Source organism: Podarcis liolepis, assembly GCF_965112155.1.
Source record: "Podarcis liolepis genome assembly, chromosome: 5".
Classification (NCBI taxonomy): domain Eukaryota; kingdom Metazoa; phylum Chordata; class Lepidosauria; order Squamata; family Lacertidae; genus Podarcis; species Podarcis liolepis.
In genome coordinates, this window is record NC_139556.1 from 64,328,919 (window position 1) to 64,345,820 (window position 16,902).

General features: G+C 40.7%; 1 protein-coding gene across 3 annotated transcripts in view; it reads left to right on the top strand.

Moving 5' to 3' along the window:
• The window catches only part of PPP2R3A (protein phosphatase 2 regulatory subunit B''alpha), a 39,917-nt gene that overhangs the window by 13,693 nt on the left and 9,322 nt on the right, over positions 1–16,902 (top strand). For 2 of the 3 annotated variants that reach the window (XM_083506339.1, XM_083506340.1), the window contains 8 exons: positions 7,111–7,371; positions 8,205–8,308; positions 10,471–10,573; positions 11,247–11,321; positions 12,357–12,443; positions 12,919–13,075; positions 14,464–14,512; positions 15,528–15,617. In XM_083506339.1, coding sequence (XP_083362465.1) covers positions 7,111–7,371; positions 8,205–8,308; positions 10,471–10,573; positions 11,247–11,321; positions 12,357–12,443; positions 12,919–13,075; positions 14,464–14,512; positions 15,528–15,617 — 926 coding nt within the window. Of the gene's footprint in view, positions 1–3,785; positions 5,466–7,110; positions 7,372–8,204; positions 8,309–10,470; positions 10,574–11,246; positions 11,322–12,356; positions 12,444–12,918; positions 13,076–14,463; positions 14,513–15,527; positions 15,618–16,902 lie in introns of those variants that run through there. The other variant, XM_083506341.1, reaches the window with a different exon arrangement.

A 16,902-nucleotide genomic window follows, 5' to 3' on the forward strand; every position in this document is an offset into this window, starting at 1 on the left:
GGGGTGATACTGTAAAGCAGGCTTCCTCAAACTCGGCCCTCCAGATGTTTTTGGCCTACTACTCCCATGGTCCCTAGCTAGCGGGATCAGTGGTCAGGGATGATGGGAATTGTAGTCTCAAAACATCTGGAGTGCCGAGGTTGAGGAAGCCTGCTGTAAAGCAACAATTGCCTGTGGGGTACATTTTCATTTTTATGTCCTTCCATAGCCTTACTAAATTCAGTTTCACAGGTTTTATAGTACTTCAAGCTGCACCCTGCAGAACAACTTCCAGAAGTGTGTGGTCACTACTGCTGCAACAGATGTGTGTAAAGTCTGTTGTAAGTATTGCAGGCTTCACTTGGATAATGCTCACTATGGGCTCATCCAGACTTGTTTTTGTGCTGTTTTTCTATGCACAAGTCCACGTTTTAAAGCTCCATGTCCAAGTGCTCCCCCACCCCCATTTCTTTCTCTTTGAAAACCCACTCCTTACCGCTGAACTAGAGCAAACAGCAACCTGCAAAAAACCTGAATTGCTGTTTGTTCCAATTTGGCAGCAAAGACAGGTTTTCCTGGGGAAAGAAAAAGCACTGTGACACTGACCAGGAAAGCACTGATCTGTGCCTAGAAAGTGCAGGGCAAAAGGTAAGTGGATGATCCTAATGTGCTCTCTCTCAGCATCCAGAACACATTCTGGAATTGTCTCAAAAGTTATTTTAAATTATTTTCAGTACACAGAAGTCACTTACTAACTTCTGGTCTAGTTTCATATCTCCTTTAAATTGTATAAGAGAGGCTGGAACTGGAAAAATTGAGTGAACGTGTTCCCCTCTCCCTGGCAATGCCTTTCCCATTTCTTTTCCACTGTTATGACTATATAATATAGTAGGATCACTACTTTAAAATAATTGAGTTGAGCTGAGTTGTTTACTTTAGCTAAAATGTGAGTAAAAGGTGGCATGATAGAAGTTTATAAAATTATACATGGCATAGAGAAAGTGGATAGGGAAAGGCTTTTCTGCCTTCCTCATAACACTAGAACTCAATGGCATCTAATGAAGCTGAATGTAGGAAGGGTCTGGATGGATAAAAAAGTACTCATTTGGGCAGTGCATAGTTAAATTATGGAACCTGCTCCCTCAGTAGGTAGTGATGACCACCAACTTGGACGACTTTAAAATAGAATTAGACAAATTCATGGAGAAGAGGACTATCAATTGCTACTAGCCATGATAACTATGTTCTGCCAGCACAGATGGAGAGGTTTCTGAATACCAGTTGCTGGAAACCACAAGAGGGGAGAGTGCTGCTCTTGTGCTCAATTCCTGCTTGCTGGTTTCCCACAGGCATCTGGTCGGCCACTGTGAGAACAGGATGCTGGACTAGATGGGTCACTGGCCTGATCCAGCAGGCTGTTCTTATGGATTGTGTGATTTCAAATTTATGCACTAGTTGGAATCTCAGCAATTAAATGCCCAGAAGACAAAGAGCTTTAAAGTTATTTTGGCACATAAATAGCTTTTAAACTTTCTGCTTTGCTTACCGGACTCTGGGAAACGCTTGCACGGGCTCTGGTGGTGTTAGTGAGGTCTCGCGGGGCCGTCCAAGATCTCACGAAAGCCTCCAGAGCCCACATGAAAGTTTCCAAGATCCCAGCAAGCAAGGCAGAGAGCTTAAAAGCTCTCGATTACCAGGCTCTGGGAAACTCTCTTGCGGTCTCTGGAGGCTTTCACAAGATCTTAGATGGCCCCAAAATATCTTGTGCTGGCTCAGGAAGGTAAGGTTGCTGGTGCAGGGACAGTTCCAGGGGGTTGTTTTGACTATACATGATTGTGACTTTGCACACTGCTCCCCTGGAATGTAACCCCTGCACAAGAGCAAGGCACAGTCTTACTGAATGATACTCAAGCTAGTGATTCTGGATTTGGACTAGTGCCTCATAGCGCAATGGGGAATATTGCTTCCATAGTCCAAAGTGGTATTTGGGAAGGGCCATAGCAAGTGTTGGGCTTCAGCTTTGCCTGCAGAAGGGTTCCAGATTCAATCCCTGGTGTCTCGAGGTAGAGTTGGAAGAAACCCCTGCTTGATATCCTGGAGAACCACTGCTGGTCAATATAGATAACACTTAGCTGAATAGACCAGTGATCTGACTCAATATAAGGCAGTTTCCTATGTTCCAATGATAGACATACTTGCTCGTATACAGCCACAGTTTCCTGTATGGAAATGTTATCAGACTGTGGAAATTAATCATGTGTGATGCTCCTATTTCAAAACACAGGGATGTTTTCAAAACACAAAATGCAATTGTTATGTGTGATGATTGAAAAAAGACAGTCATTGAAGCCAATTTTTATTTTTTAAAATAGCTGGGTAATATAATTTTATAATTCTAGCTAAAATGTTAACAAGGAATGCCATTTGAAATGAAAGGTGGTATACAAATACTTTTAATGAATAAGAAAGGAAACAGAATCACATTGACAAATACATTTAGGATTCCTATAATAATAATAATAATTTATTATTTATACCCCGCCCATCTGGCTGAGTTTCCCCAGCCACTCTGGGCGGCTCCAAATCAGTGTTAAAAACAGTACAGCGTTACATATTAAAAACTTCCCTGAACAGGGCTGCCTTAAGATGTCTTCTGAATGTCAGGTAATTATTTATCTCTTTGATATCTGATGGGAGGGCGTTCCACAGGGCGGGCGCCACTACCGAGAAGGCCCTCTGTCTGGTTCCCTGTAGCCTCACTTCTTGCAATGAGGGAACCGCCAGAAGGCCCTCGGCGCTGGATCTCAGTGTCCGGGCTGAACGATGGGGGTGGAGACGCTCCTTCAGGTATACAGGACCGAGGCCGTTTAGGGCTTTAAAGGTCAGCACCAACACTTTGAATCGTGCTCGGAAACGTACTGGGAGCCAATGCAGATCTCTCAGAACCGGTGTTATGTGGTCCCGGCGGCGACTCCCAGTCACCAGTCTAGCTGCCACATTCTGGATTAATTGCAGTTTCCGGGTCACCTTCAAAGGTAGCCCCACGTAGAGCGCATTGCAGTAGTCCAAGCGTGAGATAACTAGAGCATGCACCACTCTGGCGAGACAGTTCACGGGCAGGTAGGGTCTTAGCCTGCGTACCAGGTGGAGCTGGTAGACAGCTGCCCTGGACACAGAGTTAACCTGCGCCTCCATGGACAGCTGTGAGTCCAAAATGACTCCCAGGCTGAACACCTGGTCCTTCAGGGGCACCGTTACCCCATTCAAGACCAGGGAATCCCCCACACCAACCCGCCCCCTGTCCCCCAAAAACAGTACTTCTGTCTTGTCAGGATTCAACCTCAATCTGTTAGCCGCCATCCATCCTCCAACCGCCTCCAGGCACTCACACAGGACCTTCACCGCCTTCACTGGTTCTGATTTAAAGGAGAGGTAGAGCTGGGTGTCATCTGCATACTGATGAACACCCAGTCCAAACCCCCTGATGATCTCTCCCAGCGGCTTCATATAGATATTAAAAAGCATGGGGGAGAGGACAGAACCCTGAGGCACCCCACAAGTGAGAGCCCAGGGGTCTGAACACTCATCCCCCACCGCCACTTTCTGGACACTGCCCAGGAGGAAAGAGCGGAACCACTGTATGACAGTGCCCCCAGCTCCCAGCCCCTCTAGATGGTCCAGAAGGATGTTATGGTTGATGGTGTCAAAGGCCGCTGAGAGATCCAGCAGAACTAGGAAACCGCTCTCACCTTTCTCCCTAGCCCGCCGAAGATCAACCAGCGCGACCAAGGCTATTTGTTTATTCCTGGGATAAACAAAATATTTACTTTATCAGTCTTGAACAAAGCTAAATAAATTTCTTGAATACCATAGTCTCAACTGCTGATATACCTATTCCTGATCCAACTGACACCCCACATACCTTTATGAACCTGCTGGCCCTCATATCACTTCTTGGAACATGCGATTGGGTGACCTAGCTTTATTATCCCTTCTGAAACAGCAAAATAATAAACATGTGAAACTTAGTTTTTCATGTCCCAAATCAGAGTGCCACTATGAAAAAATATGCATTTCTTGAGTTCCAGAGCAAACTGTAATTGCAGACAGTAAATTCCTTGTAAGTTCTGAAATAAAAGTTTTATATATACAGTAGTGGCAATGGTTGTTAATTTTTTTCTTTTTTTAATTGCATTAATTCTCAGATTTTGGGAAGAGTACACGTAATTAAACTTTCCAAATTGCTTTACCTTCTGGAGGATTTTCGAAATGTCATATAGAGAGGGGCTTAGTTTCTAGTATGTGTGTTACTATTTAATAGATTTTTGAAATATTGAACAGTGTATAAATGCTTTAAAATAATTAAATTTAGCATAAGGATAAGCCTTTGATTGAAAAGTGGTGTCCAGCAAAAATAAGTGAAAGAATGAAGCATTAAAGGAAATATTTAAATAATTGATTTCTTATGCTTGAATTGATACTTCTAAAAAATAACCACCTGCAGCACAATCCTAAGCACATTTATTACAGAGTAAGTATCAAAGAACTCACTAAAACTAATTTCTGAGTAAACATGTATAGGAATGCATTGTTAGTGCTTTTGAATGTGGAAGAAAAAATTCTTGATAACCAGCCACGTATTTTTTTTCTTGTGCAGTCCCTTTGGATTGTAGGAAACAGCTAATTTTTCCTTAGTAAGAGAGAAAGGTGAACAATTAAAGAGTCCCGAACTATTTCATAGTTCAAATTAGAAAAATGTGTGATTGTGCGATGGGCACCTCATAACACAATTTTTCACACAGGACTAAGCTGCAGCATGTTTTTGCTTCCAGCTTAGGCTGATGGCTGTACATTCGCACCTCAAATTTCACCTCTGAAGCTCATAAAATAAGAACTATCTGGGAAGGTGATATATTTAGCTACTTCTGCAGTATGTCTAACTTTAGCACCACTGGTAGTAGTGGTGGGTGCTTCCCTTCCCACAATACCTCTGCTGTATCTCAAGCCAAGGACAGATTCTCTGACTGTCATGTAGCCAGCAGGGACATAGATTCTGGTGTAGATCATGTCTCTTGATAAAGAGTTGCAAAGAGACACCCAGAAGTACTCATACTCGGGGATTATTTGACTGTCAGGGCGGGGGGAGGTTCTTTGGCCTTGCGTCTAGGTACAGTGACTGAACAATCCTTGCTGTAAGTAAGAAGAAGGCAAGGTATGTTTCACTTAGAATTTGTTGGCCATAAAAAAACCAAACTCCAAATCGAGAAAATAGCTCATTGTGGCTGAAGTGATCTCCCGGAAGGACTTGATACCTCTGCTGGGAAGACAAAAGTTTGCTCAGGAACTAAGCCAGGATGATGATCAAAGAAACATCTCTGCGAAGGGACCCAGATTTACGAGGAGAGTTAGCTTTCCTTGCAAAAGGCTGTGATTTTGTTCTTCCATCCCGCTTCAAGAAGAGGTTGAAGTCATTCCAGCAGGCCCAGGTTTGAACGTGCTTTTCTTTTTATACTTCTTTGTATCTTTTTATTGGATATGGGGACAGAACTGTGTCTCCCTCAGGCTTTTCTATTTTCAGAAGGTTATTTGCACCAGATACCCATAGGTTTAAAAATAGGCCTTCCAGGCTTAGCACACAAATGTCCTATTGGTAAACAAGAGGAAAGAGTCGAAAACTATTTTTCTCTTGACGATAATAATATTAACCCTAATAAGATTATTAGTTGAAAATAATTAAAACTTGTCTGCCACTTGCTAAAGAAAGAACTGCTCCAGTGTGTTTCTGTTTGTTATATGCTACATGCTTTCCTTGGTGACCCTAAATGTCAGCTGTGTTGGGAAAGCTTTGTTCTACTCCACTGCTGAAAATATGTTTTAAGGATTAAAACCCAATGACTGTGGGAAAGGTCATGTATGATTGTGCTTCAGTATTCTGTGTGTTCTCTCTAGCTGCTAAAGTGCCTTCTGAAAGGGGTCTTAAGTTTTTGCTGACAGCTTAGCTTGACATTATAATAATAATTTATAATAATTTATTATTTATACCCCGCCCATCTGGCTGAGTTTCCCCAGCCACTCTGGGGGAATGTAAATATAAGTCTTAGGATGCAGACAGGCAGTTTTTGATTCAGTCTGGCTCTGAGATACCTGCAAGGAGATGGAGCTGCAGCAAGCTTTGCATCCCCTATTATTATTTGTGCATAACTTCTTGGTGTTCTCATAAAACATTGGCACAAGTGGTGTGAACCAAATCATCTTATTGGCAAATTTGTTCCTCTTCCACTGTTCCTCCTTCACAATTGGAGCCTCTTTGGGAAATTTTGTAATTCTATACACTCACGTAGCCATCTTACTAATTTCATTTGCACATAGAAACCAAAACCTAGCTACCCAGTGATCTTGGAACTGAGCAGCTTTTGTATCCTAACTTAACAGTTTCCCAGGCAGGATCCAGTTACAAAAGAAATATGGAATAAGCTCCTAAAAGAGGGGGAATCCCTCAAAACAGCTATCAAGGAGAAGCACTTTTCACTGCCCATCACCAGACATCCATCCCACAACAGAGGTGGCAGAAAACATAAGGGGAGATGGGCAGGAGACTGCTTGACTGGTGAGCAGAAGCCAGCCTGGCTGAGGGGCACTCCAGACACCAGTGCCTTGTAGCAGAAAGATGGGGTATAAATCTTCTAAATAAGTACAAATGTTCTCCTATCAGATTATTATTGGAGCCCAGTGACTTCTTTAAGCTACAAGAAACCTGTCCACTTCCTCAGAGAGCTTTGAATGGATGCTCTTTTAGGAACATAGGACAGTGCAGTACCTGAATGTGCAGTACGTACTAACAAAAAATAAGGCATAGATCAGAAGTATAGAGAGAAGCTTCATTAGGGCAGCTCCGCTAATCAAAATATCCTATGTGTTTCTCCTGCATGTGTTTATATATAGCTATTGTTGCCAATTATCCAAGGTTTCAGGGGTTGTATGCCCCTGACGGCCTTTTGGATTAATTAGGTGGTGGCACATATGTACAGCTTACTTTAAATACTTGCTCACTAATTTCTGTTTATCTAAAGGGATACACACACACTCACATTCTATTGTACCAAAAATAATTTTTATGTGTTATCTTTCTAGGTCCAAAATAAGCAGGAGAAGAAACCTGTGACTACATCCCCAGTGCCTGCAATTTCAGCAGTCAGCTCACAGGCACTTCTGCCTGCGAATAAAGTAACTGTTGGTACGCCCTTGTCCATAAACATTCCACGTTTCTACTTCCCCAATGGACTTCCTAATGTCTGCAGTAGTCATGAGGAGACCATTGCCAAGGTTGAGGCAACCTTTTCTGAGTTTGAAGATGAGAGAGTACCACTTAATGAAATGGGGAAAATTGCAAAGGTAAATATCATTATTGCCAGGCTTTTAGGACTTATGGAAGGTAAAGGCTCAGTACAATATCAGCAAATGGTTTTCAAAGAAAAAGCGTACTCTCAGATGAAGTGGCTTTTAGCTGAAGGGATGAGATGAAGTAGTAAACAAAAGCAAAACTTTTGCAAAAGGAATGTTTCAGTCTATTTCCAGTCTCTGTCAATTTCACATGTATTTATTCATAACTCCATTCTACCCTACTTCCACATTAATCTACTGCCTGTAAAAAAAATGTATATTTAAATATGTATTTAAATCACAAACTAAGGTTTAAATATGTATTTTACCTTAGTGTACTCACTTCTAAATGTATTTTATCTAAAAATACACATTTTAATGTAGTTTGATAATATTTTTGAGTCAAGAGCAGTATCATAAAACTCAAGAGAAGTGCAAACTCCAAAGGATAGTTATGTTTCAACCTGTACATTATTCCAGGAGGTGTTGGGTTAATTCATCTAAGAATGTGGGCTGAACAAAAGTCTCCTCCATCCATTTGTCTAAGGGTGAGAGAATATATCCGGGCCAGCTTGATGCTGTTCATACTGCACATGGTCTCATTCTGCTTTTAAGTGGCTCATATGAAATCAGTAATACTTACTTCGGAGTAAAAAGAAAAATGGATTCAGATATTAATGTATTAGGTCCAATTAAAGAAATCTGGTTTAGTTGGATATTTTTTTTAAAGCCAAAAGCCACATTTTCTTCAACTTCTTTTCTGTTAAAATGCCATCATAAAGAAGAAAAAATGCCCCTGCCCGAATGCTAGCTAGCTACATTCTATCTTATTGTGTTGTTCACAGATATGCTGCTGCCCTCTGTACTGGAAAGCTCCCATGTTCAATGCGTCAGGGGGAGAGCGGACAGGATTTGTATCTGTACATTCATTTGTAGCCATGTGGAGAAAGTGAGTAAACTGTGCAAAAATACTCTTCTGGAAAAAGCAGCACAGTATGCCTTTCTTTTGCATGTTTATTTATTCTTTTCTGTGTTTCCACTGTGCCCTTTAAATACAGCTCTCCTTTTTAAAAAAATACCGTCTCCAGTTTCTTCCTGTTAATGTAGTCTGTATTTATTGACAAATGCTAGTCCTGTTTGTTGGGTAAATCTTGCAGTCGTACAAGTTTTGCGTATGTATTCATAGTTTTCTATGCCAGAAAGGCCCATTGTGGCAGGAGTGGGCAAACTTTCGGCTTATGGGATCTGCTTTTCATCCTGTGGTCCACCAACCAGAGCCAGGTGCAAAATAATGGCCCAGGAATGGTGTAGAATTGAGGAACAAGGTGCTTCTGAGCACTTGCTCATGCCAGAATTTTGTTTTTAGTATAAGAACTGGAGCTCCCACACAGATCCTTTCACAAAGATCTTCCCTGTTGTCCCCCAGCTTTCTTCATCTCGGCAGCCTAACTTATGTGGGAGGACACTTTTAGATATCTCTATTATAAAAAATTGGAAGCTGCAAACCTATGTTGATCTACTATCCATAGATCTACCAGTAAATCCCAGAAGGTGATATCCAATCATGGCATCCTATATGCCCAGTGGACTTCCACTCCTGCAAATGGGACTTCCTCTCCTTCCAGAGCATTGGCAGAACCTTCAAAGCAGATGGGGTGGGTTAGGAAGGGGAAGTCTGGTCATAACTGCTGGTGCCTTGTTGAATTTCACCAACTGGTCATAAATTTTCTCCCAGCCATTCCTATGCCTGCCTTGGAATTTCTGGTTTAATTATAACATCTGTCAGAAACACATCTAAACTTGAGTGAATACTTCAACTGAGGGAGCTCTGGTTAGCAGTGCAGTCCTTAACCATTTTCATTATTTTAAAAACTGAATTGGACCCAGAGTTAAGCATACACAACAGCTGGTGGAAGCTGACTATGCCACCTGCTCCTCCCCATGTCAGCTCCTCTTGCCCCCAGAAAATGTTCCACCAAGGATCCTGGGGCCCTTCTAAATGGCAGAGGGGGCAGAGCCGAGGGGGAGACGAAATCTCTGAGGCAACTTTTGCAAGCAGAGACTGTGCTTAACTCTGGATCCATAGAGAGTCATTGCAATTAACAAGGGCCTTACTGTTAACCTCAATAGAATATAGGCTATTCTTGTTATTGAACGTCTGTCTGAAGTTGTATTACTTTTACTTAAAGTCAAGAGAATAAATTGGATGCAGACCACCAACTAATCACACCAGCTACAGCATTCTAATGGATCTGTGTAGTACTTATTGAAGACATTATCACAAAATGTGCTGTACATTATTTATGCTTATATACCAAAGAGTATATATAAAGTACTGTGAAAAATGATCAAAAGAGTAAATGTATATTTTGGTCCCAATGCATGAAGTAGGAAACTAATCCACCTGGCACAGAAGCCAAAACATTCATGTGTACAACTGTTCTTACATTACTTTATGCATGCTTTCTAGTGCATAAGGATGAATCTGTGTACATTCCACATTTACAATCAGCCTTCAAGGCTGACCTAGAAGTGGCACTAAGTATATCACTGGAAATTGCACCTCTCTCTTTTTACTCTAGTTGCCATTGTGAAGCAACTCCCAAACCAAATAACTGCAGGTGGCTATTTTTGTTGGACTACAGCAGAAGGAAGTGTTAACCTTTCTTTTCTTGTGCAATGTAATCATAATCCCAGTTGGGACCTTTGTCATGGCTATTTAGAGTATAAAAAGAGAAAGTGAGAGTCAACTTCCAGAGATGTGTTTAGCATTATGTCTACTTTGATCCTTAATGTTAATACTATTATTATTCACCGTATTATTTTTGCTTCATCAATGTACATGATGCTTTATATGGAATTTCATAAGCATAAAATAGTCAGATCCCTAGCCCCAAGAGGTTTACAGTATAAAACAGATGATGTGAAAGACAAATAGAGGTTGCAGAGGGTGAGATAAGTGTACAAATAGGTGAATGTGAACAAATGCAGTTGTAGCTAAGAATGAAAATTAAGGGGTTAAGCTGAAGACCTTACAAAGCTGTGTGATTTTGATTCTTTGGGAATCCAAATTGATAGGAGTACTTTTACAGTCTTATTTCTCCTTTGTAGGATACTACACAACTGCCATGATGATGCATCAAAATTCATTTGCCTTTTAGCAAAACCCAGCAGCAACTATTTGGAACAAGAAGATTTCATCCCTTTACTGCAGGTTTGTGTGACTTGCTAATAAGTGTCATTTTATGAATTAGAGAAAAAACCCTTTAGATAAGCACCTATGTTTTTTGAAGAAGTCATCCCTTTCCTCCTCAATATATACCCAAAGAGCCACAGCTTAATTCACTCACTGTGATCTGAAGTTAAGCAACATGCAAACGAAAGCCAGTCTGAGTCTGCATAGCAGGATGCCCTACTGAGAGAGGCACTGACAGGATCTTCAGTGTTTGTAGGGGCACAACTAAGACAGTGAGGAGGAGGTTCCATGTGAACACACACACTGGGAGTACTGCTTATGTGGCCTTTTGTGAATGTGGACTGAAAATACATTGTTGCCTGCTCACTGACTTTAATGTTTTATTTTTCTGTCTTTTAAAGTGACTCAAAATGGTAGCCTAGCAGGTGTGCATTACCTATGAATCTTAAAGGTTTCATTAAAGACGGTAGCTTTTATAATGTTGCTATGAACAGTTGCCTGCACAAGTTCTTCTTGTGGGCTTCCCATAGGCATCTAGTTGGACACTGTGAGAACTGAATGCTGGACAAGATGGACCTTTGGTCTGATCCAGCAGGGCTTTTCATATGTTCTTATACTCTAACTGCTGACAGTGTTGTATTATATCATTTCTCTTAACTTTTCTGTGTTACATAATTTGGGTATCTTTCAGGATGTAGTTGAAACTCATCCTGGGCTGACATTTCTGAAGGATGCCCCAGAATTCCATTCCCGCTACATTACTACGGTAGGTTAACTTCATGTACAAGATGTCAGCATTTGTCTAAGAAAAGGTTTGTGATTTATTTTGAGTGTTAAGGTAAGGATTTGCTGAATTAACAAATTGAACTGGAATACAAAGAAGGGAAGTATGAGGAGGTCGGAGGAAATAAGTGTATGGAAGTTATGTTATTGAAAATTAATGTGTGTTTTTAATTGTCTGTTATTTTGTATGTTTGTTTTTTGTTTTTACTTGTATCCTAAAAACTTTCAATAAATATCTTTTTTAAAAAAATATTTTGAGTGTTACAAGGAAAGTAATTCACATTGTCAAATGGCATAATAATGTTTACCCCTAGCATCTTGTTCCCTCCCTACAGTCTTTGTTAAGTTGTCCAAAGTGATAGGCTAGTAATACCCTATACAGTGGTACCTTGGGTTACAGACGCTTCAGGTTACAGACTCCACTAACCCAGAAATAGTACCTCGGGTTAAGAACTTTGCTTCAGGATGAGAACAGAAATTGTGCAGTGGCGGCGGCGGGAGGCCCCATTAGCTAAAGTGGTACCTCAGGTTAAGAACAGTTTCAGGTTAAGAACGGACCTCCAGAACGAATTAAGTTCTTAACCCGAGGTACCACTGTAGTATGCAGGTCTGTCTTTGAAAACTGCTTGGAAATAGCAATCAGTCCAAAACGCAGTGACTAAGTTACTAACCAGATCTTCTGGAACTTATATTGCTGCACTGACTCCTGGACTGTTTCTGACCACAATTCAAAGTGTTGCCTTTAAAGCGCAACATGGCTTTGGATTTGAATATCTGAAAGACTTTCTATACCCATATCAACCTGCTCTTGCCCTGAGATTACCTTTGGGTATTTTAGATCCCTCTAAGACTATATACATTTACATGTTTACATGTAGTCTGTTTTGTTGATTTTAAATATTGGTCACTGACTACTGTCAGAAACAAGATGCAAGACTTATGGGACTTTGAGGGTTTTGCTTTTTTTAATCACACAGAATAAGTCCAGTTTTGAGAATTGTATTTAATCTTTTTCCAGGTTATTCAAAGAATATTCTATACAGTCAATAGATCCTGGTCTGGGAAAATATCCCTAACAGAGTTGAGGAAAAGCAACTTTCTGCAGGTATGCTATTTTTCTTTTTTATTCCTATGAGCAACAAGTATTTCTAAAATACTTTCCGTGATATCCATTGTTACACAGAGTAGACCAATTGAAATAATTGGACTTAAGTAAGTAATATTAGTTGTTCCCATAACTTGTTCAGTGTTTTCAGTTTTATAGCTGGATTTAGCAAAAGTTAATAAAAGAGGATCTGGGCAGATTTGTATATTTCTAGTGTTGAAGGATGATAGATATGACACAGTAAGGACTATAGTAGCCACATAAGCACATGGTCACAAAACTCTATCAAGTATTAATTTTGCTTGTTTGTGGAATTTTAAAATAATCACAAAGTAAAAGTTTAATGTTTCATACAGTTCTTTTGCTGTTTAAAGTATGTATTGAATAATAACAAAGACTGACAAGATAGCATTCTAGTCATGGTCTGCGCCTTCTGCCTATGGAAATTAGAATGAATTTATTCTCATTTTTTCAGACCCTAGCTCTCTTGGAGGAAGAGGAAGACATAAATCAAATCACTGATTATTTTTCCTATGAGCACTTCTATGTTATTTACTGTAAATTCTGGGAACTGGACACTGACCATGATCTCTACATCAACCAGAAAGATCTGGCTAGATACAATGATCAAGGTACGCAGAGCAAGAGAAGCACTGGAGGTGGTTATTACTAATATAAATATATATTCTCTCATATGTACTTTATAGGCACCCCAGATAACCAAATTTGATCTCTCTTTCTCCATGTTCTTACAAAAAAACCCTTGCATATCTCTTGCTGTGCTTCAGTCATGTCATTATTATGCAAAATAGGCATGCAATAAAGTAGTCCATGCTCTTGGGAAAATTGGATTGGATATAGCTTTTCCCTGTTCATTTGCTGAAAATACTAAACTAAAGGGTAGCTAATAGCACAAGGCTGTGTCTATTATGCCATAACCTTGTAGGGAAAAAGATGTAAAAAGTTAAAACTATGAACAAGCACCATATCCTTTACTTGCTGTAACACTATGGGTTAATTTTGGCCTAAATCTGCTGTGGATTGAAGCATTAAAATTGCCTTTCATATAGATACTCATCAGTCCAACACACCAGGCAGGGCACACTCTTGATGTGATCTTTGCCCCCAAGTGATATGAGGATGGACTAAAGATAGAGGGGCTGATGGTGGCAGTTCTCTCCTGTAAGGGTGATGGGCCTGTTTGGATGGTCTGCCCTCAGAAACTGATGGAATCTGATGTGTTCCTGAATGGTGTTTTTTTTTGGGGGGGGGTCCAGTAGAGAAAGCTGGTGATCTTGTCGAGGCTGTTTTGTGAGATCAGGTTCACCTTATGCCATCAACTGATGCACACAAGATACTTGTGGCAATGCATCCCACCACGTGCCCCCTCGATTCTTGCCCCTCCTGACTTCTCAAATCTAGTAGAAGGGGGTTGACTGGTTGGGTCCAGAGCGTAGTTAGTGCTTTGCTATGTGATGGTGTGGTCCCTGCCGAGTTGAAAGAGGCAGTGGTGCAACCGCTCCTAAAGAAACCAGCTCTGCACCCTTCGGATTGGAACAGCTATCAGCTAGTTGCCAATACCCTTTCTGGGAGAGGGTGGTGGATAGGGCCATGGTGGAGCAACTGCAAGCATTCTTGGAGGACACAGGTTATTTAAATCCATTCCAATCTGGATTCAGGCCTGGTCATGGAATAACCTCTTACCCATATCTGGGAGTGGGTGGCGGTTGATGTGGCCCATTGTATCCAGCCATCAGGAAGCAACAGAATGACTAGATCAAAAGTATTCAGAATCAAAACTATTTTAAGGCATTTATTTGATACATAGTAAAAACATGGCCACTGAGGAAAATCATTTTTCTGTTGTGTTTTGCACATGATTGAAAGCCACTCACTTCTCATATGATTATCCTTCTGCACAGATATCACTTGTGTATAGGGGAAAGCAACAATTGTTAGAATGATTGCAAACACATTCAAGAACTGAAACTGTTCCTAATCCTTATTTCTTCATCTACAGCTCTGTCAAACAGGATTATAGAGAGAATATTCAGTGGAGCTGTGCTTAGGTAAGAAAGTAGGGAACAATTAAGATCGAAGGAAGAAAATTAATTTTTGAAATAACAGTTAGAATGGGATTCAGGAAGTTCAAGGATATAATCACTTTGATTCCTTGGATATAATCACTTTGATTCCTTGTCTGGGGGTGGCTTCAGATGTGCAGCTTAAATTGGCTTTGTTTTAAATCATTTAGAGAAGGGAGGGAAAGGTACAAAACTCAGTGGTAGATCTTGCTTGCAGAAGGTTAAAATCTCTTGACATCTCCAGGTGGGGCTAGGATTGTCCCCAGGTGGAAACCCTGGAGAGCCACTGCCAGTTAGTGCAGAAAATACTGAACTAAATGGAACAATGATCTGACTCAGCTTAGCTTCCTATGATCTCATTTCCTAAGGCACATGTAATGCTCACATTGGCTGCCATGGACATTATTTCTCTTTTGAAATATCTCTACTCTACAGTGTTGAGAAACAAAATGTAAAGCTCAATTGCACTTTTTATTGTGATGCGAAATTTCCCTGACCCTTTCATGTCATCCATCAGAAAATCTCCAGGAATGATTTCTGTCTTCAATCCAGAATAAACTGTTTTCCGCCTGAGATACAGTGGATTGAACACATACGCTGTTACTGAACTATAAACCTTTCCCAGTCTGTATTTTAGATACATTCATAAGAAAGCTTTATCTTCCTGGAATGTCAGGGAAAGCTTGCCACATGGAGACTTTGTACAACATAAATGATTATATAAACAGCCCAAAATCTTGATCCTGACAGAATGTGGTCTGTTTTAATTTAAAAGTTGTCATGTTTGGGTTGTTAGTTTGCTGTTTCTGATCTGCTCTCTAGGGTACACTTTCAAGTTAAGTAGCATTGAACTTCAAAGAATCAGGGAGTGGGTAACCAGCACTAACACATCCATGGGGTCTCTAAGGAATTGAAAGTGAAATATTGAGATGTATTCAGACATCTATTTTTTAAAAAAATTGTCATGTGAACTTCAGCAAGTGTTTGAAATCTGTTTCAGAGGAATTCAAGTGCACAAAGAAAACCACATGAGCTATGCAGACTTTGTATGGCTTCTAATTTCTGAAGAAGACAAAAGAAGTCCCACAAGGTGAGATAAGTCATCCAGAAATTTGGAGTAGATGGAGTGAAGGAACATATATACAAAGTTTGCAGGTTGTTAAATGTATATGTTATGTAACTCCAGGGGCAAATAGCAACTGCCAGGAAGGTATTTATGACAGGAAAATAGGGGGAAAGGATAAACTTCTGTACAGTGATACCTCAGGTTACAGACGCTTCAGGTTACAGACTCTGCTAACCCAGAAATAGTACTTCAGTTTAAGAACTTTGCTTCAGGATGAGAATAGAAATCGGGCGGCAGCAGGATGCCCCATTAGCTAAAGTGGTACCTCAGGTTAAGAACAGTTTCAGGTTAAGAACGGACCTCCGGAACGAATTAAGTCCTTAACCAGAGGTACCACTGTATACAGCACAGCTGCAGCCAAATGAGACTGCCTCATGGTTTCTTTTTGTTCTTGTTACTTGTCCTAACATTTCCTGTGCACTCTACACACATGTACAGCACTTCCATAGGCTTACAATCTTGGCCTCATGTGTCACATGCTAATCATGTGCTGGGGATAGGGAGGAATGAAAAGATGATGATAATGGCGGTCACAAGCATGCTGTTTAAAAAACACAATGGGAATGATTCAGCTAGTGAGTCCTGCTTGTGGAAGCCAATGCAAGCGTCTTCCACTAGTGCGGTGGGGCTTTTTGCCCCTCCTTCTCCTCATGCCCCCATGCCCAATTGACTATGGTGGGGTTGGGGAAACACTCAGAACAGCACTTAGGGGAAGGAGGGGGAGATTGTTCTGTCTGGCAAGTGAAATGCTTGCACCGATGTGATGATCTCCTTAGTGTTTTGTTGTATATAAAATATGAATGTAATATTAAAAAACAAATGTAATATGCAGATGTGTAATAGAGACTGAGTGCCCTGGCTGTCACTGGATAAAGAACTTGAACTAGGAGTAAGTTCTACTCCACTGCAGCCCTTAGGACCCTGCAACCCCAGGGAAGCTTTTTGGGAGACATAGAGGGGTGTGGTGGGAAACTTCCCTTGTCCAAGTGCTACATTGGATACCACTTTATGTTCAAATCACAAAACTGTCCAAAATATATTTCACAGTACACTCTAATTGTAGAGCTAAAACAATACATGCAGATGCCAGGGACATTTACATAAACTGATTAGTGCTACCGTAGGAATGAGCTGCAGTGTAGCTCTCTCCACATGGCCAAAGAAGGCTTTACTTTTGTGGTAGAAAAAGGAGTCACTCCCCAGTGGCTACCAAGCCATGAAGATCAGAAACACATTGTTCTGATAGTTA